Source organism: Actinia tenebrosa, unplaced genomic scaffold (assembly GCF_029948245.1).
Source record: "Actinia tenebrosa isolate PJP-AT-01 unplaced genomic scaffold, QUT_ActTen_1.0 PGA_scaffold14__42_contigs__length_11649687, whole genome shotgun sequence".
Taxonomy (NCBI): Eukaryota; Metazoa; Cnidaria; class Anthozoa; order Actiniaria; family Actiniidae; genus Actinia; species Actinia tenebrosa.
In genome coordinates, this window is record NW_028292574.1 from 8913142 (window position 1) to 8941042 (window position 27901).

General features: G+C 35.8%; 3 protein-coding genes across 5 annotated transcripts; 2 read left to right on the forward strand and 1 right to left on the reverse strand.

Moving 5' to 3' along the window:
• Positions 1 to 1754: 1754 nt before the first annotated feature.
• LOC148911432 (uncharacterized) lies at positions 1755 to 4399 on the reverse strand. The gene has a single exon (XM_089030094.1). The coding sequence runs from the start codon at positions 3965 to 3967 to the stop codon at positions 2654 to 2656; it is 1314 nt and encodes a 437-aa protein (XP_088886220.1). The 5' UTR covers positions 3968 to 4399; the 3' UTR covers positions 1755 to 2653.
• A 975-nt stretch (positions 4400 to 5374) lies between these two features.
• LOC116303011 (protein gustavus) lies at positions 5375 to 27884 on the forward strand. 3 transcript variants are annotated; one of them, XM_031712447.2, is made up of 3 exons: positions 5375 to 5565; positions 22158 to 22990; positions 25918 to 27884. In XM_031712447.2, the coding sequence occupies exons 2-3, from the start codon at positions 22276 to 22278 to the stop codon at positions 26061 to 26063; spliced, it is 861 nt and encodes a 286-aa protein (XP_031568307.1). In that variant the 5' UTR covers positions 5375 to 5565; positions 22158 to 22275; the 3' UTR covers positions 26064 to 27884. The 3 variants fall into 3 exon arrangements, with proteins under 3 accessions (XP_031568307.1, XP_031568306.1, XP_031568308.1); XM_031712446.2 differs by lacking the exon at positions 5375 to 5565 and adding an exon at positions 21811 to 21950; XM_031712448.2 differs by lacking the exon at positions 5375 to 5565 and adding an exon at positions 21824 to 21963.
• On the forward strand, positions 5608 to 10377 carry LOC148911433 (uncharacterized). The gene is made up of 2 exons (XM_089030096.1): positions 5608 to 7736; positions 7820 to 10377. The coding sequence occupies exons 1-2, from the start codon at positions 7597 to 7599 to the stop codon at positions 8877 to 8879; spliced, it is 1200 nt and encodes a 399-aa protein (XP_088886222.1). The 5' UTR covers positions 5608 to 7596; the 3' UTR covers positions 8880 to 10377.
• Positions 27885 to 27901: the final 17 nt, after the last annotated feature.

The following is a 27901-nucleotide window of genomic DNA, read 5'->3' on the forward strand; positions in this document are numbered from 1 at the left end:
GCCAGTATTTACATGAAATATAATAACATTTTTAACAATAGTTTTCTTCCCCTTTTAAAAAAAAAATTTTTTTTAATTTATTTATATATTTATTTATTATGGTTGGCCAAATGTTGCAAAATTCAACAGCATGTATATTTATATTCAACAAAATATAATTACATTCAACAATAAAATTGTGTTCAAATTCAACCTTCGTTATTTATATTCAACACTTATATTTGCATTCAACTACAAAATTGTGTTCAAATTCTACCTTCGTTATTTATGTTCAGCACATCATATCTATTCAACTTCAATGATACATATTTCTATTCAAGGCTGCCTTCGTTTATCTATACGCATTATATAATTCGGCATGCAACAACAACTTGTATCCAACTTCAACCTTCGATTTATGTTCAAGACCAAGACCTAAATACTCGTTCAAGACTTCTTACGTAAGTTCCCGGACATTGGCGAATATTCATTCAACAAAAATTGCTCTAGCCTCTCCTCCCTTAAATATGCCCGCCATCTTGGATTCTGCACTGAAGGGGTGGTACTCGGTGGAACTGACGCTTGCTCTGCCTGCTCTGTCTTCTGGGTAAACTCCAAGATGGCTGTCATCGACAAGCCGAAGTAAACTGCAGCAACTAATGCAGTTTTGTACAGGGGGGAAAGGTATTCCCTCTGTGCCAAATTTCAAAGTTAAGGTTAATTTCCATGATGATAGTTACATCTCTTCCTCAACTTGCATTTTTTCTTTAGGAATCCCAAATTTCTTCCAAGGATATGGTATTTTTGAGGCATCAATGTTGTCAGCAATTTCTTCATCTGGAAAGTCCTTTACGAATGTGTAGAATGGTTATTCTAATCTATAGGAAAAAATATGTTCTATTACATCAGTTAAATGCCTTTAGTAAGTATACCAAGAAATATGTCTTTGGGTTGTGATCCCAAAACTAGTAAGTTGTAAATGAAGTTGAAACTACTTTGGGAAAGATAAGTCACTTGTAGTTTTTGGAATATGTTCAATTCTAATAATGAAAAATGCAGATGTTTGTGACTGAACAACCAGGAAATGCCTGGATAGCAGTAGCCTGCATAATAGTTATTTGTGTTCTGTTCTTAATTTCTGCATGCATTTTTATCCTTGAGGGGTTTTTGGTAGTGATTTCAATAATAACAGTTTGAGATTTAAATTCATATACAGCTATTTCAAAAAAGGTTGAATACTGAATACTGCATACTGAATAGTGCATTCCAAGGCCAAAAGGCATTGTGGGTCTCTAATTTGAAATAAAAAATTAAATAAACAGCAACATACTCTTTATATGTAGGAAGGTTATTGATTAAGATGGAATGCAATATAAATCCAATATATATTCATTATTTATCTTGCTTTAGACAATGTTACTATAACCCACAATGCATTTCAGTCTTGGAATACACTATTTGGTATGCAGTATTCAGTATTCAACCTTTCTTGAATTAGCTGTATGTTTATGTTGGAAGCTTCCATCATATTTTTTGTCAGATTCATATGTTCAGGCCATTTAGGGACAAGCTGCCCAAGTTTGAATGGAATTTGGGGGGGGGGGGGGGATGAAGGAGATACTGTAGCAGTTAGCAATGTAATTAAGGGCAGCATAGTAAAATGTAAAGATGAAGTGTAAACAGGAATCCACATGTTCTAGATTCTGGACTATTTTGGTAAAAAGTTTTTCCTCTATAGCACCTCTCCCCCTTTTATGTAATACTAGGGCAGTCCCTTTGGATTTTGTGTTGTTTTATTTATCAAAATTAAAAACTTTATCATTCTAGCCTCCAACAAAGCCATTCTTACTGTCAGAAAGGGCTGTGATGCCTGTGGAGGAGGCTACTCTCCATTATATTGCCAATGTTCCAGATTATGTTGAAATTAGAAATAAAAAATGAAAACTGTCTGAGTTTTGTTTTAGGAAGGATGTGGGACTTAGTTTATTTTCACACAATTACATTATACTCTTATCTTATTCCAATAATTGTTGTCAAGGGTAAAAGCAAGAATCTGATGACCAAAATGAATGCTAGATTTACTTGTAATAGAAAAAATATATAATTGGAATATATTAACAAATTATGACTATCCAGAACTCTTTTTGGTCATCACCCTCTTGCTTTTAGCCTGAACAGTTCTTTTTAAAAGGTTTATACATGGCATTAAAAAATCATTGTTGGGTGCAAAAGGTTAAATCATCAGATCTAAGAGCAATATCCTTGGCATTTGGAGTGACAAAAATGCTTTGTTTCCCAACTTTAATCCATGTTTGATAGCTGCAAACATCAAGATCCATAATAATAGCCCCATTAACTGTTTACCCAGCTCACCCTTCTTCAATGATTTAACATTTTTGAACCCAACAATGTTTTCAATTTGGTGTAGATGCTGAAAACAACCTGCTCACAATTTTTCTCATTGAGCATGATCATACAGCAGATCCTGAAGAAGTGAAACTCCTCTTGAAAAAATGTCAATTCCAAAAGCGCTTGAATTAGCAAGTGGATCAATTTCATTAGCAAGAAGCATGAGTATGTCATTTGGAAGGTCAAAGTTCACATCATCTACCTCGACAGTAGAGAGACCATCATCTGGTGGAAGAGGTGCTCCAGGATCAAAGCCATACCACTCTCAGTCATCTTCAGATACATTTCCATCACCTCTAACGTCAGCCACTGCGCAAAGCCCACTGTTAACTCTGTCAATCATTCCGTTGGACCATATCTGTTCTGGAATCCAGTTCCTCTCAGTCCTAATAGGGTGTTTATTCCAAGCAGCAGCAAAACTTGTAATGGCAGCATTGATTCTTGGAAGATAAACGTAATGAAGCATAAACATATGCAGCATGTTAGTGATATCAAGCAGACCTGATTCTTGCATGGACTGAAATGTGTAGTAGAATAAGCTCCCAAAACATCGAAACACGTCGCGCCACAGACGCTCTATGCGTTGATTGTGTGTAGAATTGCCAACCAGAACAGATCCCCTTCCATTTCCTCGGACTGCATTCATATGTTCCCAGACCAGAACGTTTTCTCCTCCATAGTCCGTACGGACCCGGGAAGGCCATGAATAATTCTGGACACTCTCTAGAAAGAGGTCTTCTACAGTTTCCTTTCTGTTGTTGGAAGAACACTTAAGAAAACAAATTAGCCGGGGAAAACCATCTATGCATCCGTGAATTACAAAACCCCAAGTTATTAAGCTGTGATGACCGTCGATGTGCCATAAGCTGTTGGGGCCAGGTACTGAATAAGTTCTCCTAGAAATAACTGTTGCCCATCTTAGACGAGTATTTACGGGATCAACACGCGCAATACTTTCTCGAATGCGATTTCGTTGGACCTTGATTCCTATATCCCTTAAGTGACCACGAACCATCGAGTAGCCAACAAGACATCCTTGAGCTGTCATGAAAGAATGAATAATGTAATCAAGCTCCCCATTTTCGATATCAGTAAAGCCAATTTTCTTCTCAATACCAAGCTCTCGTACTCGTCGCCATAGAGTCCAACGTGACACGAGTAAGAGTCGAGCTATATCTTTCCAAGTGAAGCCTAGCTTTCTGAACTGCAGTAGGGTGTCTTCTTCGATTTTGAACTTAGGTCTCCCTGGTCCAGTATTTTCACATCTCTCGGGTGGCTGAACTGAGTAGACAGCTAAATGTGTACAGTTCGGGGTGCTTCTTAGCTCGAGTTCTTGCAATTTACGACACCATCTGTGAAACAAAATCTTAAGATTCCTAGCAACTTCGCTCATCTCTTCTTTGCGTTCATTTAGGATGGGTAAAATTTGTTCCAAGAACTTCACTGCAACTTCCAATCGATTAATGGTAGATTCAATTAAAGGCTTACTAGTACAGTTTTCCTTCTCCTCGCAATAACTAAGCAATTCTAAAATATCACTAAAGCAATCAATAAACTGTTCCGTCAAATTATCCGCCATTTTGGACGAGTATCGTTCAGGATGGACTGGGTCCGATGACAGCCATCTTGGAGTTTACCCAGAAGACAGAGCAGGCAGAGCAAGCGTCAGTTCCACCGAGTACCACCCCTTCAGTGCAGAATCCAAGATGGCGGGCATATTTAAGGGAGGAGAGGCTAGAGCAATTTTTGTTGAATGAATATTCGCCAATGTCCGGGAACTTACGTAAGAAGTCTTGAACGAGTATTTAGGTCTTGGTCTTGAACATAAATCGAAGGTTGAAGTTGGATACAAGTTGTTGTTGCATGCCGAATTATATAATGTGTATAGATAAACGAAGGCAGCCTTGAATAGAAATATGTATCATTGAAGTTGAATAGATATGATGTGCTGAACATAAATAACGAAGGTAGAATTTGAACACAATTTTGTAGTTGAATGCAAATATAAGTGTTGAATATAATTAACGAAGGTTGAATTTGAACACAATTTTATTGTTGAATGTAATTATATTTTGTTGAATATAAATATACATGCTGTTGAATTTTGCAACATTTGGCCAACCATAATTTATTTAGTTAGTTAGTTAGTTTAGTTTAGTTATGTTTCATCAGCAGTGTACACCAGGGCCCGGTTGTACGCAGGGTGGATAGCGCTATCCAACGGACAAATCCTTATCCAGTGGATAAGTCGATGAGGTCATCCAATAAATATATCCACTAGGCCCAGGCGGTAGAAGTACGTTACTTCACGCACGTTATCCATGCGTGCGAAAGAGCGCGTGACTGTTGAATTTCAACATCGCGATTTTTTGCATGACGCTCTGTGTACTCTGCGATGCCATTAGCATATAAATCATAACAAAACATCAGCCGCGAAATCTCACAATTCGAGAATTGTGTGACAAAATCGCGCGAGCAATCGGCGATGGAGTCCCACGTTCAAAGCTTTTAAGATCCATATTCACACCAGGGTTAGCGAGTGACGTGAAGAGTATCTCTTCCCTCTCTGGTTCAAAAACACCCAACAAATTTAGATCTAGAACGTTCTCGAGTTCCGTCTTCCTCTACACTCGACGACAGCCCCTTGCGTGACGACGTGACCTCTTATTTACGCAAACCAACTTTAAATTGAAGTCTGGCGTCATTAAGACCCCAACTGTCGTAGTGGATTCATCCAATGATGCATAAACCATGAAGCGCAAATATATTAGTTTGTATAATATGCGCGCGTATATCAGACACATATAATTATGCCTGACAATACAAAGCTAGCCATGGAACATATATATGGGGAAAATATTAGCCCTGTGTTCAAGGAAGTCATAATTCGATGGAGAAGCAATAAGACGGAATTTAGAACAGTACGTGACTTGACAGGTGTCTAGGTCAAGAATTAATTACAGTCGTACGTCAGTATAACAGTTCAAACAGATATGTGCTGTCAATATATGAAGTAACCTTTTCAGTTCATACAGACTAAAAATTTTAATTCAGCTACTCGGTCCAGAGCGAGATCTGTAAATTTTCTGGTACAAGAGGCCTTCAAATTTAACTCGCTTCAGCAAGACTTTGAATTCGAGAATATTATCTTCAAGATATATAGGAAAACATCAAAAGGCAAGTATCAAAATAATGCATTGTTTTGCATATTCATAAATAATCCAGCTAACTCAGCTAAACATTTTTTGGGATATATAGGTAATTTATGTCGAACTGCCAGTAAGAAGAGTGCGAAATGGAATATTGTATTACTAGTCAATTTGCGATCAAAACACTATAAGATATAATTTTTATCGACGAGGTTCTATCTTAGAACCTTGTGTCATGAAATATTTTGGAATACAAGGAAAGAAAATATCGGTAGTTATACTGATAATAATCTCACTCTATAAAGACTATCCAAATTTGCGGCTTTCGTCGTCTAAGTTTTGCGGTTTTTCTCATTCAATCAACTCAATTCCTACCAAGAATGTGCCTACGTATCTAGCTTGAAAACGTGCTCATAAATATTTAAGCAAACTTTGCATCATACGATAATAAATGATCATCTCTGACAGCATTTAGTTCGAAAAAATATTTTTGATAATTGGAATGAACACAGTGGTTAAAAATAGACGGACGAGGTCATAACCGTCGGGTGACGTCTGCTGACCAGCGGAAGCGTAGTTTCAATCTCGTGCCCAGAGTCCATGTTCCTCTCAGGGTCAACGTAGGCTCTGGGTACAAAATTTTGCCTGTGGCGTCATTTATTTCCCTTTTCGGCCCTCGCACGTGCACAGGCATTATTTGTATGACTTCCTTCTTGATACGTACAGTTGGTTCGAACTGTGTTCAGCCATATCGGACCTTTCAAGTAAGATTATTCGCTTAATCAGCATTTCAATTCCCGGATGTAATCTGGGAGTGGCCGAGAAGAAGCTCCTCCGAGGTTTTGCCTTTCTTTTCACCGCCACATTTTTCACGTGCATATAGTCGAGTCACAATAAATTATCATGCCAACCATCATAATAGAAACCTGATGGAATTTTTCCAATAGTATAGGTTCTTATATTAGTTTGTTACACCCAAAAAGCTCACCCGGCTTGATGCGAGTTGCATGGAACCCAAGCTTAGCTTTTGTAGTAAGCCATAATAACGTTAACGGTCCGCATAGCCCGACCTCCAGAACTATAATGCAGCTGGCTCTGTCCGAGAAAGATTATTCTTTTTAGTTTCTGTTCCGGGCATGTACACTCTTGGTTTATTCCGGCTCAAATATCTTCAACACGAAATTTGTCAACAGAATAAAGTGTCGCTTGTTTTCATATATGCTAAACGTTTTAATTTGTTTGTAGAATTACTCACTACACGGATACCCACTGTCCAGCATTCAACAGGTCTCTGAGCCGGGGGGAGAGGGGTCCATATTTGGAACTTTGACTTTCGGTTTTCCGGAAGATCCAGAGGGGAAATTTTTTTCTACTTTGGGGATTTTTCGGTCTCTACGAAACTGCAACTTCAGCCAGGTTTGCAATGATTACAGTAAGCAGTGCATTTATCATTCATTGAAGTCTCATAAATCTTGGTTAAATCTCTGTTACAAGTAGCTATCGAGTCATTTATTTTTTGAGGATTTCTGACCACGCAGACTAGGGTTTTTGAAAATATGCTAAAGTTCCTTGTCATTTTCGGAAATTCAGAGAAAGCATATGATCCTTACAAAAAAGGTGGTTCTAGACATATGAAACTTACGCTTAACAAAAGGTCAACAAAAGGAAACTGACGCTCACGCCCCCTCCTAAATCACGGTCAAACACGCAATTTTGAACATTTTTTTGTACATTTTGTTGGATATATTCATCTCTTCTAACAATATGAAAAAGGTAGCAACGGAAAACGATAGAATAACATCTCCTTTCAATGTTTTTAGTTTTCTGGATCTCGTAGATTATTTTTTACCCCGGTCAATTTGGAATTTTTGATCATCGGTGAGGTCAATGTTTGTATGGCTTTCCTCATATTTCAGCACACGTACGTGCACAAAAACCCCTATAAATAGCTCCAAAATCAACCAATCAAAAAGGTAGCAGCTGAATTGATTAGTATATGGAAAAACCCGCATTTTGATGTAAAACAGACCCACATTCGTAAGGATTTTACGCGGTCAAAATGAATTCGAATGTTATACTTCTTGCCTCTCTCGTACTGATTCTCTTCGCTGCCCCTGCTGTCGAAGCACTTGGAGAGCAATCTTCCGAAGGAGGTTCGAAAGGAGCAGAATTTCCTCATTTTTTCCACGAAATCAATAAGTAAGTAGCGTTGGAATTGATTTCTGGAAATGCGCGGGAATACTATAGTTTTAATTATATGTTTCCTAATTTTACAATTTCAGCTTTCTGATTTATACATTGTCGAAAAAAATACAACGCGATGGTGGAGAAAGCTATGAGTCGGCATTGAAGACTATTGTTGAAAAGGTTCTGGACGAATCGGGTCTTAAAGGGATCACCGTCAACAACAGAATTATCAGTGCGATCAAAACTCAAATTTACAATTTACAAGCAAAAGTTAAAGCAGCACGGTTAAAAGGCGGTGGCAGGTTGGCAAAGAAAATTTTAGACTCGTGGAAAAATGGAAAGACCTATCGGTTCAAAATATATTACAACGAGTTAGATGTTGGAAAACTTAAAGAGGAAATTAGAAAATTAAGGAAAACAAAAAGAAAACTTGAAGAATCATTAGTCCAAGAAAAGGTTAAAAAACTACACGAAGAAAAACTCACGGACGCCTTAAAAAGAACAGAAAAACAAAGGAACTATTATAAGAAACAATTCAGAGCAATAGCGCTAAAAGTTGCCAGAAAACAAAACAAAGTGAGAGGTCCAGAAAAAAATAAAACTTTTAATGAATACTCCCCACAGCAAAGGACAAGAATAAGATCTAGTTTGAAAGAACAATGCAAGACAACACTATCCTTTCTTGGCCTTTATAATTTTATGGCTGCGAAAGTTGAAGTTTTTAATCCTGATACCGGAATGTTTGAGACTTTTGAGCTAGCTAACGAACAAGATATAGATTTTACTAACGCCCCAACAAAAGAATTGACTAGTGATGACATCAATGAACTGAATACCTGGTTATATATCAAAGACAAATTCAATCTTTCCAATGAAGCATGGAATGAACTTGCTCAAAAATCCAAGGAAATTCCATGTCAATATAAAATGGTAAAGAGGATGCAAGCATTAAATGGTCAATGGGAAGTGAGGCCAACCCCTGGTGATGCTGAAGGTATTCAGATTGAATTTGCTAAGAGTTTAGAAGAGCAAATACAAAGGCTACAGAAACAGGGAGAACTGCTGGAAGGAAATACCATACAGGTCAAAATCAGTGGTGATGGGACTAATGTTGGAAGGACTTTAAAAATGAAAACATTACTTATACAATTTTAAACGAAAAAGATATTGCTATGGGAGAGAAAGGTAATTATATACTAGCAGTCATAAAAATACAAGAAGATTATGATAACTTAAGAATATCCCTTTCTGATCTTACGAATGAAATGTCTAAATTAAAAGAAATTACTGTCAATAATATAACATATAACATAGAATATTTTCTGGGTGGGGATTGGAAATTTTTAGCTTTAGTTTGTGGGTTGGGAAAGGCAAACCAAGATCATGCATGCATATGGTGCAAGTGCCCAAGAATGGAAAGGCATGATACTACTAAAACATGGTCAATTAGTGATTCAAAGCAAGGAGCAAGATCCCTTGATGAAATATCTAATCATGCCAAGTCTAAAAAATTTAATTGTAAAGCTGTTCCTCTCTTCCCTTTTATTCCTATTGATCATGTAATTATTGATAACTTACATTTATTCTAAGAATATCAGATAATTTAATTGAGCTACTGATTAGAGAACTCAGAAGGCAGGATGCAGTTGACAAGCTAAAAAAATTTCCAAATGGATTTCAAAGGGATAAGTACAAGCACATGACAGGCTATGAAACCTTTCTAAACAACATTGGAATATCATTTTCATGGAAAATCAACAAAGATACTAAAAAATTAGAATATAGAGATCTAACTGGCCCTGAAAAACTTATTTTATTTCAGCATATTAACTTTTCTACACTTCTTCCATTTTATGACAAATGTAATGATCTTGAAAAACTCTGGATTGATTTCATAGAAATCATAGGGGACCTCAAACTTACATTTTCATCTGAGGAAAGCATTATCAATTTGAAATGCAAAATCAGAAATTTCTTCTCCTTATTTCTCTCTTTGTATCAGGCAAAAGATGTGACACCCTACAAACTGTATATGCATGCGCTGTATGCCCATGTTCCTGAGTTCCTATCACTGTACAAGAATCTCGCATATTTTACACAACAAGGGATGGAAAAATTTAATGACAATGCATCAAAAAATTATTTTAGATCTACCAATCATAGAGGTATTTCTGCTCTGAAACAACTCTTTTTAAAGAAAAACAGAATTCACTTCCTTGAAGCAGAAGGCTGTGAGAGAGTTAAAGCCACATATCAATGTAAAAACTGCTCAAAAAGCTGCCATAATATTAAGACTTGCACTGAGAAATGTGCAAACTGTGGCTTTCAAACTTGTTGTGCACATCTTGAGAGAGTAAATAATGTATGGACAAAAAAATGCCTAATTGCACAATAAAGTTTTTAATAGGTTATTCACTGGGTATAGGGTATTCACTGTGATGATCAACATTCTAACACAACAGTTAATGTGCTAGATATTTAAACATACCTTGTATCAAAAATGATGTTCTGAATCTTCATTAATATAAATCAAAACATCAATGTAGAGCTATATTGCAATCAAAACAACAGTAAAAAGTATTGCTTCTTCAGACTATTATATTGCCTCTAAAAAAATATGTATATATTAAGCATAATCTAATACCAAAATTATTAATTATTGGCAAAGAAATGTATTTTTACTTATTCCATTGTTATTAATTCTTATCTATAATTATGCAATTATGTTTCATCAAATATTTTTTCTCAAGTCATTTCTAGTATTATGAACTAAATGTACTGTAATTGTAACGATTTCCATAACCACGAACAAATGTAAATACAATAAAATTTCTTTCTTCAATCTCAGACTTCACATATTGATCTCCAATTAACTTATATTCTACTATAGGATTAGATTTTGAAAGCCAGTAGCGAACTGTTCCTTTAATTACAAAGGCAAAGTCTCCATTACCATTAAAAATGCGCTCATCCCACTTTTTATCAAGGAAATTGTCAATGAGTCTGTTGGACGGTAGCCCGTAAATAGTCTTTTGTCTTTCTTTAATACCTCTTACTACTGTGGCAAGTCCTCCTTCAAACACATCTGGCTCAACCCTAAGCTCTATGCGTACAGCTGGATCATCCCTTCGACCAGAAAACAAATTTCTCTTGATTTCCCGATATAATTGTCCATGGAATATTTCTTGTCTATCTCCAATTGAATCTGCGGAAGGTATATTCAGCTTTTCATGACGAACAAAGGGAAAGCTTGCTCCATCTCCAAAAGATTTTCACTCGTCATACTTTGTACTATACCCAACATAGTGGATTTTTATTCGCTTCTTTGACTTATCTACCTCAGTTACTACAACGTCATAAAGATTATTGTCTTTCTTTGACGATTTTCTTTGCTTTGAAGCAAAATCCGAGGAAAATTCCTGCATATACCTCACTGGAAATTTTGACTCACGTTTTACACGAGTCGTGTCCGCCATTTTGAAAATCCATATATGGGATTGATTCGCATGCGCAGTACATTAAAATGTGTCCGCGTAGGCCTAGGCGCTAAAAAGAGCAAATGTTCATAAATGTATGGAATAAGTTTGATATGGTAGACTGCAACACTTCTGATAATTATCAGTGCCAGGTGATGGAAGACCAACACGAATACATTTTTTGTCGGCTGTTTAGGACAGGTAAAAAAAGGAAAGCACTGAACCTCGTACGTGATCCGGCTAAGAAAGGTCAAAATTGGAATCCTAGGCATTAAAAAACGAGGTGAGATTCGTCCAAACATGCAAAGTTTCAACTTTACATCTATTTTCAAAATTACGCGACCTGCTGTGTAGTTGGCACTTGAAGGGTACTTGCGTTTTGGCTGCCGTCAATCAAACTCCGGACGGTTTGTTTTCATTCAAAAAAGCCCAAATTATAATGATCTTAAAGTTTCAACCGTTTGAATATTACAGAAAGACAAGTTTGCTTCGTTTCAGAATTTACAAAGCAAGGATTTCGCAAGAGCGAGCCGTTTTCATATTTGGGTGACGGCAGCCATCAAAACACAGAAAACGAGAAGAGTCGTTAGCAGCGCCGGTCGCGTAATTTTGGAAATAGGTGTAATGAAGCCAAGCATTAATTTAAGTCTTATTCGATTGATTTGTATCATAGTTGAGTTAACAAATAGACATCAGTTTTTTATGTGTCTGTCCTCTTATTGACGATAAATTGCGTCATCACTTTGTCAAAGTAGTGTGGATCCGTATACTACTTTGACAATGTGATGACGCAATTAATCGTCAATAAGATGCCAGACACATAAAAAACTGATGTCTATTTGTTTTTTACAATTAATTTTACAAAACCGATAAAATATTCTCGTTTTTTTGCGATCAAAACAATCAACGGAAAGAGCGCGCGCTCGTTGACGTCAGCCTTATCACTGTCTGTCCTCTTATTGATGATAAAAGATAAACAATCAGCGCGCGAGAAATTTGTAAACTATTGTAAATATATATATATATATAAACACATTCATAATATGTTAAATTGGGCAATTAGATGCTTTACTTTAATCTCGTTCCCTTACTTCACCCAGGTGTATAATTAGACACGAAAAAATCTTTAGGGTAACCTGATGTGTTGGGGGTAACCTGGGACTAGCATCCCATTCAGGGGGAATATCAATACTCCTAATCGCTTCATGGAAACCCCCAGGTTAAAGTGCCTATCACCCTTCTGACAAAATTTATAGTATTGATTCTGCGTGGGGTAATATGCTGAATGACTCGGGGAAAAAATAGTTTGAGTGCGGCTTCTTGAAGTTTTAAAGGTTTTTCCATGTCATATGCTAATGTTGTGACGTATGAAGAGTAAAACATTACGAGCACAGATAAATCAAATTTGGAATACGTCATTGTTTTTCCCATTGCTCTTATAGAAATTATTGCAAGTTAATTTTCACATAGAAGCCGGTGCTTAGAATTACAAGGAACAAATAACCATAAATGCCTCCTCATACGTAGAAAATGGCATGGAAAAACCTTAATAGCTTCAAGAAGCCGCATTCAAACTATGAATTTTTTTCGGATTTACTCGACATCTCCCCATTTAGAATCAATACTGAGAATATTGTCACAAGGGTGATAGGCACTTTAACATTAGGTCTGAATTCATATCCCGAGAGTGACTTAAATATGTAGAAAAAAAATGAAGTACACGGAGTTCGTCCTTCGTACACGTACATATACAGCCCCGCGCGGGTTTTTCGTTTCTTGGTTTGGCGCCAAATTTAATTTTACAAGTGCAAAAGCGCGCCAACTATTCAGTGGGATAGGATATCCCGCAATTAAGAATCAGTCAAGTCGCTTAATAACCGTTCCGAGGTTGCGGAAAAGACTAGGTCGAGTTGACATTGCGGTGCATTGTCGGACTGTTTTAGGGAAATATTTCCAAGATGGCATCTATTTTTTTTCGTCCCTAAAACACCTTCAAAATGCACTACAAATCCAACTTCATACCAGAGTCTTTTACTCAATCTCGAAATGGGTAATATAATTCCCAATATTTATGCTTTAAAAAAACTAGTTTTCGTATTATATTTTTAATTGCCACGCATAAAACCAAGCTTCCGGTATAAATGTTTGAAACGAGTTTATGAATAACTCATTTCAGTGCTTTTCTACAATATGTCTTTATATAGATACCGTACAACAATTTAGAGCAACCAGCTGTCGACTTTCAATGATTTCTTTATTTTCTTATGTAGTACTAAAACTAATAAGTTTATGATTCCTGTGGTGCCAGCAAACAATTCAATGTAGTTATTTTTTACTTGCATCAGTAGTTTTATACGTCAAGCGTAATTGTTAAAAATAATGGCAATGACCTAATAGAATAGTGCTTGCTTGCAAATTTAATTGCTATGAGTAATGTAAAATAAAATAAATAAATAATAACTTAGACACGTCATGCTTCGAAATAGTAACGCTTCGTATATTGATGAGTAACGCATTCTTTTGTCACGCATAGTAAGCGGAACCAAATAACAAGGATGTCAAAAATCATAGTTTCGGAAATACAAAAGCCTTGGAAAAAATAAGTCGCTTCATATGGAATTTTATTTTGAGGACATCGGGAACCTTGTTCAGAAGGTAATTATGTTGAAACGGTAATAATGCAAATAGATAGGGGAAAGCAAGTTCTTTTCAAACGTGAACCAGGTGTTTTTATTACACACCTGTATACAACTATCTCTTAGACTTGAGGTGATTACTACAACACAATTGCATAGTAACAGGTTCTAACTGGTTTAATTAAGTAAATAGGTTTATCGAGAAAGATGTTTGAATATAATTCACAGAGAATAGATTAAAATTGTATGAACAATAGCACACAAGTATGGTTAGGCTAAGAGAAATTTTTTGAAAATTCAAAAAATTTCTGGAAACTTCGAAGGATTCCGTGATAAGACTTTTATAAGAAACTGATAGAAATAGCGAAAGCAAGATTAGAAAAATATACTAATGCCAAAAAGACTAAATTCCAGGTTTCAATATGTTTTTTTTTTACCTCTATCAAAACAGTGTATCGGAAAATCGTCTTCATAAAAATACTGAGAAAACAAAGGCAGAAAACTAAGCTAGGGAACGGGGTCGTAGCCACCGGTACGGTTGGTCCGGTTTCAACCAACTTTCGGGGGGAAAAATTAAACCTCGAAAACCGGCCCTGGGGAAAAATTGGAAACGAGTATATAGCAAAAAGCAAGACTCGAAATCAGTAAAACACAAATCATTCTACAGTAAAACACAAACCCTATAGTAAAACAAGAAAAAATATCATGAAGCGGGGCTAAAAGTTCGATACTGAATCAGTTACGGCGGGTTATATAGATATGTGGCGGGTCGAGTGGGATCATGAGAAAAGGAAGGAAGGAAAGAGAATATTTTCGCTGCGAACAGGTTTTAGCGTAAGACATGCCTATTCGCGTATACACCCTCAATTGTTCTATAGGGCGAGAACGGAAAAGGAAACGAAAATCCCCGAAGAATTTCTAATGTATCTATTTAAAATGTATATATCCTCTGGTATTTCAGTAATATGATGTTAAAAGGGAAACATTTTTTGCCACATCAATTGGCAACCTCATAAAGAAATGTTTTTTTTAATTTATGAAAAATGTCCTTTGCTTTGATATTACCGGTTGTCGTTTTATTGATTTAAAGCTTGAAAAGATACCGGCTGATTACCATTAAGGCTTCTGAGCGGGGGAAAAAAAAAACAAGATAGCGATGAAAGCTTTTTTAAATGACCATTAGAGTCGTTAAACAGACCGTATTATGGCACTGACTTAAATATAAATCATATGTAGAATGCGAGCGGCCCAACTTTTCCTGTGGGGATTCCTGTGGACGCGCGCGGAGATTAGACCAAAACACTCGTCTTTACTTTAGTCTAATCACGTGTGGTGAATAGCACATGGCAGTGTTTGCCTGTCATTGATCGAAGGTTGGTGATCAGTGAGATTTTTTGCCAGTTCTGAAGGATCGTTTCCAGTTTGCATGCGATTTTATCCCGAATTTCTCACTTGACAGCACGTGACGGGCAGTTTCATAGCACATGACGAGCTGTTTTACAGCACATGACGGGCAGTGTCAATCTCGTAATTTGCTAATCAATGACATTCATAAGATTTATTCAGCTGATACCAGAAGCAATATTATTAGAATACTCTTTGGTTAAGAGCACATGACGGGCAGCATTTGCGCTGGTTTCATCGTAGACTGGTAATGAAGTTCATTCAACTGACTGATAACTACATAAAAGAAAGTGTGCAAAGGATTCTGGTAGATGTAGTACAAACTACTTAGTAGTACTGACTATAAGAAAAAGAACAAATAACACCAAAACGAGGCTAATTTTGCTCCAATCCTCTAAGTTTTCCAAAACGCTGTTTATCAATTGTTATCTTCCATCGTACCTTGACGTTTCATTTTGTTCAAACTAATTTCAACAAATAAGAGCCTCTGGGCTATTTTTGGATTCTATAGTCTTTGTTTCCTTCCCAGACCCCCAGTGAATTCCCTCCTGCTAAGACTCTAGGATTCCAACATATAAACGTGTGAAATAAAACGATATTGCTGCTATAAATTTTCCTCATTTATAATGTCGCAGCACGAGATCAGGTTTTATGTATAGGACGCGGAAGATATGACAAGGAAACGCGCATGTTTTTATTCAATAACGAACAAAGCACACAGCGAACCGCGAACCGCGACGAACATGTCACGACAAAACTCCGATAACATCACGACACGTAAACTTGTTTCTCCTTCGTTCTTATCACCTACAAGGATAAAGTTAATGAATAAAGCTTCTTACTTAGTAAATTAGACTTTAAAGTCATAATAACAATCATGCCTTTATTCCTCGTTATATATTTATGGCACGTACATAGCGTAGTAACAGGCTAGCATGTGTTACGAAAGTTTTTTTACGCTAGTTAAATAAAGAAATTTTATTGCGAAATGTTATGCTGACGTAAGCAAACTCTCAGCACTGACAATGGCTTCTAACTTCGCTTCGTCGTGAGAAAAAATCCCGCTAACGGACTAGTGTTAGTATAGAATGTCGCACGATCTCGAGTACATTTCGGAATTTATAGGTACGAGTGATGTTTTGAAAGGTTTCAATTTGAGAACTTTGAAAACATCACGAGTATCTATAAATACCGAATCGTACGAGAAGATCGTGCGATTTTTTGTTTATAATAAACTCAACAAAATTGAGAAACTTATAATTAGGACTCTACAGAGGGATTATATTGTACTCATCTTGTCTAATCAGAGTCGAGTAATTTTGTCGAACGTATTATTAATTGTTTAACAACAAATTATTTGACTTTTATGTGTTATACAACATCTTAAAGCTTTAGATTGATATTATTAGTCATTTTGAGGTTGACTGGAAATGACTGTCGATCGACATGGCAATGCAGTGGATTGTAGAACTGTTTCAAGGGTGAAATCGTGGCTATCTTGGAAAAAAAAAGTGTCTTAGAGGGTGAAGTGACAGCAGCCAGCTAAGCACTGAATATAGACCTTATTCGTGGTGTGACAATGTTTTCCCAATTCAGCGTAACGAACCTCCAGAGGATTCATTTTCTTTTGTTTTTACTCTTCGAAAAATTCATGAGTATCCCAAAGGATACGAAAGGAATAACGATGATATCCCGACGAGTTTCAAAACAATAGCTCTTCATTCCCCCAAGGGTTTGTCACGCTGAATTGGTAAAACATTGTCACACCACGAATAAGGTCTATTTGCCGCCCTCTATGTTTAACGTCTCCAAGTAAAACGGGACCGCCATTTTACGTGGTCATCCGAGCCACGGCGAAGGTCTAACCATTTGCAGAGATTTTTAGAGCAAAGGCAGCACCCTACTCAGATATTTCAAGACACCTGAGTGTGAGTCCGGCCGCGAGGGCTTGAACCAACGACCTCCCGCACAACAGACCAGTGTCCAACCAACTGAGCTAACCGGGAGGCGGTTTTTCCCCTAAAACAATCCCACAATCCACTGCAATGCCAACTCGACCCAGTTTTTTCCTCAACCTCAGAAAGGCTAATGGCGATCCCAACGTGAGTGCCTTTTAACATGTTTTAATAATTGCACCATAAAAAGCTATAATTGTCGCAGGTGTAAGCTATTACCCCTAGACTCTGATACTCATCTACTAAATACTTCAAGATCGGCATTTTCGCATGCCAAAAAAAAATTCGAAAAGTAAGAATACTTTTTACTGTCTACTTGTCTGATCTCATAACTGTGTATAAACCTAAAAGAACTCTCCGCTCATCCAAGGAACTGCTTCTTGTTACTTGTCCGTACAATCTTAAATCTTATGGTTATCGTTGTTTTTCTGTGTCTGCTCCTGTTCTATGGAATTCACTACCGTCTCCTCTTAGAAACACTTCATGTCTAAAAACTTTTAAGAAAGACCTTAAGACTCATTTGTTTAAACTAGCTTTTGAATTATAATTTATATATATTTTACAGCGCTTAGAGCCGACTTGTATAGGCGCTATATAAATCATATTATATTATTATTATTAAGAATCTACACTGAAAAAGCAAGGACGAGTTGTCGCATAGCCGGCGTAGTACATGTTAACTGTATAATTTATAAATTCTGCATGCGTAAATATTTTCCCTCTCCTCTCTTCTCCTCTCCTCTCTTCTCCTCTCCTCTCTTCTCCTCTCCTCTCTTCTCCTCTCCTCTCTTCTAGTTCCGTCTCGTCTCGTCTCTTTATCTTTAATATGCCGTGTGCTTTTTAGTCCAATTTGCAATTGAGATACTTCGGAACCGCAAATGAGTCCAGTATTTCATTTCCTTCCCTCTAAATCTCGTTTTGTAAAATGTCAATGGCTCTGACGTGCCCTTAATTGTCTTTTGCTCCTAATAATCCTTAATAACGGAATAGGGAATATCTATGTCACGTACTGATGTTCGGATCCGCTAAGGATAAATGAACCCCAACGATATTCTTTCACTTCTGGTATTTCCGTACAAGATTCTGAGGTTAGTGTTCCGACAAATATTAAAGAACGTCAATACACATTTTGAATTTATCTCTTTGCTACCAAAGTCCCGGTGCCCTTAGGAGTCGTTAATTCTGACCAAAATTAAAAGAGATTGAATTTCGAAGGTAAAGTTAACAATCATGACCCCTCTCCCCCTTCACTGGTAGCTTTAAAATCTCTCTCCATTTTTCATCCTTTATCTCCCTATGAGAGATCTTTATTAAGTTATTTTTCTCTCGGTTTTCTTCTTCCTTTTCTCTCCCTTTCTCTCCCCTCTCTTTCCCTCTTTCCCTCTCTTTTCCTTATCGTTGAAGTGCGAAACGCGCGAAGTTTTATCGTGTCTCCTTTGCCGCCTAGCACTATTTCGACGACCGTCAATCAAAGAACGGAATAATAATTGACTGAATTAAAGATTTTAGAAAATTAGAGGATTAAAATATTCAACTCAGTAACTCAGTCTAAAATTTCCCTTAAGATACTGAGTTTTTTTAAATGCAGTGCTTTGCTTGACGATCGTTGAAATGGCTAGTTGGCAAACCAGACATCCAACTTCGCGGGTCGTACTTCAACGATAATGACCGTGAAACGCTAGCTTCGAAGAGCGCGCACCAGCGAAGTGAGCTACGCCTGGGCTCTATTAGCTCTTGGTCCTCCCCCCCCATCTCTCTCTCCCTCCTTCTTCCCTCTCTTTCTCTCTCTCCTCTTATCTTCTTTCCTCCCTTCCTTCTCTCCTCTCCCTTTTTCCCATTTTTAAGCAGTACATGTTACTACTCCACCTCTAAACACAAAATGAATGATTTCATACATAATAGGAACTTTACAAGCCACAAAAAGGAAATCCTCTCTAATTCGCTCTCATTCAGTTCTACAAAAGGATACCTTTTGATCTAGGCAGGAAGAACTAATAAAGGAAACAACACATAAATTCAAGGTGTTAGGAGCTTTAAATTCCAACTCTGTTTAACTTTGTCTTAAATAAAAGCTATTATTTTAATAAGGAAGAGGAAAAATTCTTTTGGTTCTTTTAGGGTCAACCCATTTCAAAGTTTATTTGCACTTTAATTTAGCGATCAGATCAATGTTTTTCTATGCCTTTAATGTGGTTAACTGACTTCGACTAATCCAATTAATCTATAATCTGATTAATAATAATCTAGATCTCAGATAGACTTTTTATTTATTTTTATTATTATTTTCTTTTTATTTTACTGTACAGACGGGCGTCAGAAGACCATTATTCTCCATCTTAATTTCCAAATTTATTTTTCCGATAATGTATTTCAAAACCGAAAAGAAAAGCGACTAAATATTTGATTTGTACTGAGGAATATATATTTAAAGTCGAGATATTCGCGTGACCTTTAAGAACAATTTCAAAATAGTAAATATTAGAGTAAAACTAATGACATGGACGTGACTCATAACATAATCCAGTAATTGCGATGCAAAGTAATATTGTAAGTAATCTTGGCTTTCAGCGTATACAGATGCTAATTTTTTTAATATCTGTTATACTGTAAGGGGAGTAATGAGCAAAATCTTGATGAGAGTTAATGAAAAAAATGGACGTGACTAGATATGTACTGTAGTGAATTGCAATAGGAAGTATATTTAATATAACCCTGGATTTTGTATCTAATGTTATCTTTTATATCGGTCATACTATAGAAAATAATTAGTACAGATAAGGATTTTTGGAGTTATTATGATTGAGAGTAAATGAATTAAAAATACAAAATTTATGGACTTATAAGGAAAAGTATGACCAGCTATATGGATTTATATCGTGACTGATCGGTTCATAACAGCATAAATCCGTTTCGTGTTGGACTGTTCTTTTTAATTTTGGGATATATATAGATGATTGTTTAGAGGATTTGTTCGAGCACACGAAATGTAAGCACTACGTGACTCTGCTCTTATACCCTAGGACGAGCTACACGATAAGCAATATTTTCACACATTTTTAAAAACTTCAAACTTCGTCGATTAAGAGTGAGGTATGCTAGGAAATAAGAAAGATGAAAACAAATATTGAATTAGTCATTGTTCGTGATGTGCCCACCGTTTCTAAGCGAATCACGATTGCGTCTGGAATGAATGCACTGCCTCTGTCAGTGACATCACCCCGTCACGCATTCTCTCCGACTATTTGGCCGATGACTGATCGGTGACTTTCCGACACGTCCCATGCAATTCCGGAACGTTACGGCTGTTTCCGAACACTCCTCGATTTTATTTTGGTAGCATGTAAATCAAAAGAAAAAACTTTGAGATCCCTGTAATGGGAAGTAGAACTTGGAATAAAAATTTAAGACTTCCTTTTGACGTTAGGACTTACTTCAGATGAACAGTTTTGGTGGAAAAACGCTGAGTCCAACGATCTGTTATAGTTAGCCTACAAAAATATGAATTACAATTTCGATACGGCCCATAAGTCACAACAGAACAAACAAAACCAAGAAAACACATGAGAGAACAGAACCGCACGCTATTCACTTCTGGCATTTGCCATTTTATCCGACTTCAAAATCTGTCCAAAAAACATGTCTTAACTAGCTCAAGAAATATGTTTATTGAATTCCAGAGTTAACTCATTGTTTTTGTGAACAAACTACATGACCTATCGGCACCAGAATCCGCTAAGTGACTCAACGTTTGTTCACTCGCTGCTCCAATAGACCGGAAAATCAAGTCGTACTTGAATATTTCGCAATAACTACCAAGACCAATTCTTGATTTATAGGTCGTGTTATGTTTTATGCCCCGAGGACCTAGAACAAGGGTTTATGCGGTACCCACCACGAAGGACAACGTATGATTTTCAAAAGAAAATAAAAATTATCCTATATCTGTTAATACTTATTCACGGGGGGCCAAATGGACTGTGATGCGTTTGAGGCTAGTAACCCCGGGTTTGTAGCGTTCAGTGTTTTATGAGCACTGAATTACTGAGTTTACAAGAGGTCTTAGGAATCAGGTTAAAATAATTGGATCATCTAGCGATGGATGAACATAAGATAGAAGTGTAAAGGGTTCGTTGTTCCCCATGCTAGTAGCATATGGTCGCATCGTCTACGCTTCGCCGAGCACTTAACAATCACCTGCTATTCTTGGAGTCAATAAAATGCTCCAAAAGCTTTTCTTACGCGACTGTGATTAAAAATTGATGCTGATGACACTGTGCCAACTGATAATAGCTCAAAGGAATTCGCGTTCTTTGTCATGTAGTGGAAAATCATCAACATGTTATAGATACAACCATGTTTGAACAATTAAGTCACCGCCAGACCACTGCTAGGGATTCCTGAACGGGATCCCAAAAGTTTCCCCGAGTTCTAGTTCGAGATTCACGCACAGCCGAGCACCATTCCCTGACTCTTTTAATCCCTTCGCTAAATTGTTCACGAAACCGGAAACGAAATATAACGCGTGCAACACACGTTGTTTCGCTCAGACGTGTTAGATTCACGCTTGAATACACAAAGGTGACTGCGCATGCGTCATACCGTCTATACAATATATACATGCACGAGATATAAATATCATTGATCAAAAATTTTCTCGATGACAACAAAGGCCATTCAGAGGACACATTGGAGTTTTAAAAAGAAATCGCGTTGAAGGTGCTTACTTTAGTAATCACTGAACAACACAACTGGAATGTAAGTCAGATAGGTAAAATCTAGATCGTTTTCGAAGGGGATTTTAGTGTTTTGGGGCTTTCTTATAAGCGTGTTGTTGTGTCATTTATTCGAAATGTGATGTCCATTTTCGATCAATCGTTCAACAGAACTTTGATCAGCTGTAGAATTTTTGTTACCCACTTTCTTTCATTCTGATTTTCTTTGTGTGTTTCTCTCTCTCTCCAGAAAATAGTCCAGAATTATAGTTAAGAAGAGCAAGAGATCTTCCCGGATCCGGTGTAGTTTCAAGTTGGATTCTTCAAGTTTGTCGCCAAATCTTTTTACACGCCATCCCTTCAACGCCATGGGATCACGAATTTCTTCAGTGAAAAGAAGTGACCATAACGACAACAGACAAGGGTTGTATAAATCCCTGAATTTTCTCAAAGAAGAAGAAGATCGTGCGCGCGATTTGGCGCGTCCAGAAAAACTGGATTCAGTACTCGATCGTCCACCAATACCAAGAGAACGACAAAAGGACTTCTCTTGGAACCCTTCTGATCGATCGGTCAACGTCTTCGTCAAAGACGACGATCCTTTCACGTTTCACAGACATCCAGTTGCTCAGAGTACGGACTGTATACGCGGGCGAAAGGGTTTTACAAGGGGTTTCCATGTTTGGGAAATCAATTGGTCAACCCGACAACGCGGGACTCACGCAGTAGTCGGTGTTGCTACCCAAAAAGCGCCCTTACATTGCACGGGCTATCATTCTCTGATCGGAAAAACTGACGATGGCTGGGGCTGGGATATTGTAAGGAATAAACTCTATCACGATGAGAAAAATAATCCTACGGTTAAATATCCCGCTCAACAAGACGTTGAACACAACTTTACTGTGCCCGATAGATTTCGTGTCATCTTGGATATGGACGAGGGAACTCTAGCTTTTGAGACAATAGATGGAAGATACTTAGGAGTTGCATTTCGTGGTCTCAAGGGCCATACGGTATACCCTGTAGTATCTGCTGTGTGGGGACACTGTGAGATAGCTATGTACTACATTGGTGGACTAGATCGTAAGTATTATTGGATTCTTCTTCATATATCAATAGGGGGGAATAGTACTGAGTCTTTGTTTACGATTCGTCCATTGATCCAAAAGATCATCTATACTGTGACTAATCTAAAATCCAATACTAAACTGAATTCTATTGTAGTATTTAAAGTTTATAGTATGAAAGTTGTATAACATTGTTTTCTAAGTTTCTGGAAGTACTGGTCATCACTAGCCTAGAATTTCCTTGGAATAGTATTTCATTTTCTTGCCATTCGCCCATTCGACCACCATTTCCTTTACGTAAGAGCACTACTAACTATGAAATCAAAAGCTAATGTTTACGCTATTTAAGCATAAAGAAAATAGCCTATAGGTATAGGAGGAAATATCAACGGGGTCGAACAACTAATAGATATTTTTAGGATAAGGTTAAAGAGCAAGGGAAAATAAGACGAATCCTTTCAACGCTTTAAAATCAAAACATTCATAAGGATGATATCATCATGCTTTCATCTTCGAAACTGTTAGTTTGTAAAAAAAATATTTTCGCTTTTTTTCTTTCATTTTCGGAACCCAATACGAGGGATTTCTAAAACCTTTGGGTTTTCATTTTCGGAAAGTGAAATTTTACGTTGTTCGATTTTTGATTATTGTGTAATTTCGATCTTTCTTTCATCTTTCCATCATCTGACTGGTCTTTGTCAGAGCCCGATGAATAGACATAAATTATTCATCAAAGGAATCAAAAATAATAATAAATCTAAACCTCTTAAGCGAGAAAGAACATACAAATCCTCGATCATGTTTTTAAACTAATATTTTCAAACTTTTTCCGGAGAACTTTGGGAGTTCTTTTTCGTGTTTTGGTTGTGTTTATGTCATGTATTAGGGTATCGAAGGACATCTAGACTTGGACAAAAGAACAATGGTCATAAAAATCGTTTCTTTGAGTTGGCTTGTGTCCAGATTCACCTGTTGAACGCGATGGTCTTTGAATGTACGGGTTTATCTATCGTCCTATTCGTCTTCACGGGAATATTATCTACAATAACTTTCACAACCTACGATCTCAACCTCACAGAAAATTCCCCTTGAATTTTCATTCATTTGATATTCCCCAAAAAATCCCTTTGATAAACAAATAATGCCACGCTTTTAAAACGAAGAAAACAATGGAAATACTTGTCGAAACTTGATCTTAAAAGTTCTAAAAACAGCTCTAAATTCAAATAAAGTAATTTTCCAGTTGAATGTGTTGAGGATTTATCAATAAATTGACTACATAATTGCTGTACTAGTGTTATTAGGTAGAGAAAAAGTTAATATTCTATTAACGTTTTTATATCCTAAGGTCTACTTTTTTTTTGTAAACTATAATAGAGAGAAATATAAATAAAATTTTAAGAATTCTGTTCTTTAATTCCAAATGTTTTAGACACTGAAGAGTTTAGATTTTTATACTTAAACAAAATTTTTTTAAAAATTTCTATAACATTTTAATGAATGAAAACTTGAATCTTCATCAATTTAAGTTTATTCGAGTTTATTTAAGATTTTCTTCTTTTAAAGAATAAAAGAAGAAGGACAAAAAGTACTTAAGAGATTTTATAAAAAGCAAAGGAAATGAGATTTCTCCTTCGACTCTTTTTTTTCTTCTACATTTTAGAGTATTTGAATTAGAATTTTTTTTCCTTTGATAAAACGTTTATCAAAGAGAACAGCAAAATGTCAAATGATTTTTTTTACAATTTACATCATAGTTTGAGAAACTACCAGTTACAAGTTTTTGTTTGTTTTTTTTTGTTTAGATTTTGATGGTTCAAAAACCAAGAACAAAAAATGAGACATATTTTTTGTAATGTTATTAGAAATTCAATCTAATTTCTTCTGTTTCCTTATAAGCTGTCAGCCTAATTTTCTTTGTACAAGTTTGTAGTCCCTTATTGTCCTATCAACATTCTACACAAAGAGCTTTTGTCGTTTTAACATCTGTTCGTCAATACAGATCTTAGTATTGCAGCTGAATTCTTTCAAATGCTTCTTTAAGAAGTTTTGAGGTGAATTGTCATTGACTACAGCATAATCTTACAATAACAAAAGTCACTGTGGGATAGTTTAGTATCCTGTATGAAGGATGTCAAACACAAGGTTATAATTTCCTGGTGTTTTCCATAGAGAAATAAATAAATCTTGAGCTGTTTCTCTAGGTTTGCCTGTTTTCCTCCCTCCACAATTAAAACTCTAAATTCCAATCCCATCTGTGAAATAGCTGTACCCTCCCTGATTTTGATCAGCCCAAAAGCTATTACAGGATATCAATAAAAGTCTTTAATCTCCATAGTTGGCAAGATTAAATGAGGACGTTTAATTCATAGACTGTTAAACTGTAAAGAGCTATCAGAAATTTTTATAAGTTTCTTATAAGTTCTTTTTTATTGGAAATTTTCATTAAGTTCCTGAAGAGAATTAGCAATCCAACAAACCAAAAAATAATGTTAATTAGAAAATTTGTTACAATCAAAACTTCCTTTAGATAGATTTAAAATTAATTTGAGTAAACATTTATTCATTAATTTATTTTAAATTACTGGTATTAATTATTTCAAAATCAAAAATTACATAACTAATTCTTCGTAAGCCTAGAAAATGATAATTAATTCGGACATTTACCTAATTAGGTTGAGGGCCCACAAAACAATGTATCCAAGTTGAGGTTGACCTTGTTGTGTTCAATGACTTGCATATTTACTGTTTTTTAGCAATTAGTTCAACCTCGACTTCGTACCATTGTTTCATGTTCACTTTAAAAGGTCTTTTAATTTATAAGTTTGATTCTGACAATACCAATGATTTATTAGTAGTTTAATGGCACTGAATTATATTATGTTAAGTATTGGTTATTATGCAATGTCATTGTGATTGAGCAATTCTTATTTTATTTTCTAGCTGAACCGCAACCACTTCAAGATCTCTGTAGGCGTACAATACGGAAGTCCATAGGAAAGGAACATTTAAACAAAGCGAATATTAACACTTTACCTATTCCAACATCGATGAAACAGTATTTGCTGTACCAACAAGGATGGCACTAAAACAGTGCAAGGAAGCAAAGAAAGAAAGATTAATGCTTTAGCTATCAAAAAAGGTGATGTGTTTGCAAGATAAGAGCAGAGAAACCTTTCCTTAATTAACTGCAACATTCTCGATACAAAGAATCCAAGTTCAGAGTAAATCTTGTGAACCGTGGCAATGTGTATCTGAGAGCAAATTGAAGAGTAACAGACTTAAGGACTGGTATGTGGTATGATATCTTAAAATGGATCAATTGAGATACTCTCTCTCCAGAAACAAAATCTTGGAACACTTGCAGAGCAAGATGATGAAACATGTTTGCCCTGATCAGAGAGACAGCACCTGTGACAAAGTCATCTTTAATTGACCAATAATCCAGTTAAAAGACAGTTTGATGCTGTATCTCTAGAGGAAAAGAAATTCCACACAACCTACCAGCCTTGAAAACAAACTACCATACTTGGATATTCAAAGTATACACATTTTATCTCATCTTCTAGGCCCAATATATTATAATATTCTTGGAACATTATTTTCAAATTGAACTTCCAATAAAATGGTACACATATTATTCATTGACAATCCAAAAATTTGTACTCACAAATTCTACTTTTCTAGAAAAGTTAAACGAAACACATATTTTCTAGGAAAAAAATTTAAAATGAAGGATTGGTTTAAAATTCAGAATCCAAGATTATGCCTTTGTAAAAAAAATTTGCTATACCATTTAAGGCAATCGTGTTCACTTTATGCCTTCTCAATCGTGGAAATGTATAGATTAATGTATGTATTGTTCAACATTCATAGTTCAAGTTTTATTGATCTTATTTTATCGTTTTTATCCCAAATTTTAAATAAAAGCAAAGAGCATTTAGGACAAAAAAAAATTTTTTTGTTGTTGTTGGATACTTGAATCCCTAAGTTTTCATACAAGAATGATCATTTGAATGAAGTGCAAAAAATACAATTACATCATTGTAAGTTACATGATCAAAGAGAAATATTAAGTTCCAGTAATGAAAACAAATGTTAGATATGATCACAAGATGGCTCACTTTTTTTTCTTTTTAAAATGGTCAATGTACTCTTTACTTTTCTCTTTAAATATTATGGCTTTACAATAATTATTGATCAGCAACAAAAATCCAGTTGCAACTTTGTTTTGGTTCATGAAGCAATTTAAAACCTGCTTCAAACTACTGGAATTTTTTCATCAAAAAAAATAATTATTTTGTCCTGCAAATCTTCTTTGCTTTTTCTTTTAATTAATGTAATTTTTAAATTTGTTCTTTGAGCAATTTTATTTTATTCTAAGCAAAAGATAAATCCAAACATTAATCCACAGTACTTCATATTTAAAACAAAACACGCTCATTCCGGATACCAAAAATCTTCACTTAAAAAAGTCGATACGATATTAAATTAATACTAGGTACTAATAATCTGCTTTAGATGGGAACAAAATCAAAATATAAGCAAAATATATATTTAAGATCATGCAAATCCTACAGTTCAGTAAACTAAAAAAATTTGTTTGAGAGAAGACCTTTATTTGCTCGTCACGATAATTATTTCAAAGGGGAACTACTTCAAACAAAGAGAGAGGAATAAAGAAAAGACTATTGAACCAAAAACTAGAATGAATACTGAATTGGAACGCTATCATTTAGGAAGATTTTATCACGAGAAGGCAATTTTAAAAGTTGTAAAAACTTAAATAGTTATTTATTTAGTTCAATAATTTATTCTTTTCATTTAAGATACAGTCATATTATAATTATTTATGGACAAGGATGGATAGTTTTCATGGTTACAGTTGTAATAAAAGCAATTTCCTGTGAGTCTGAGTTTTGCCTTT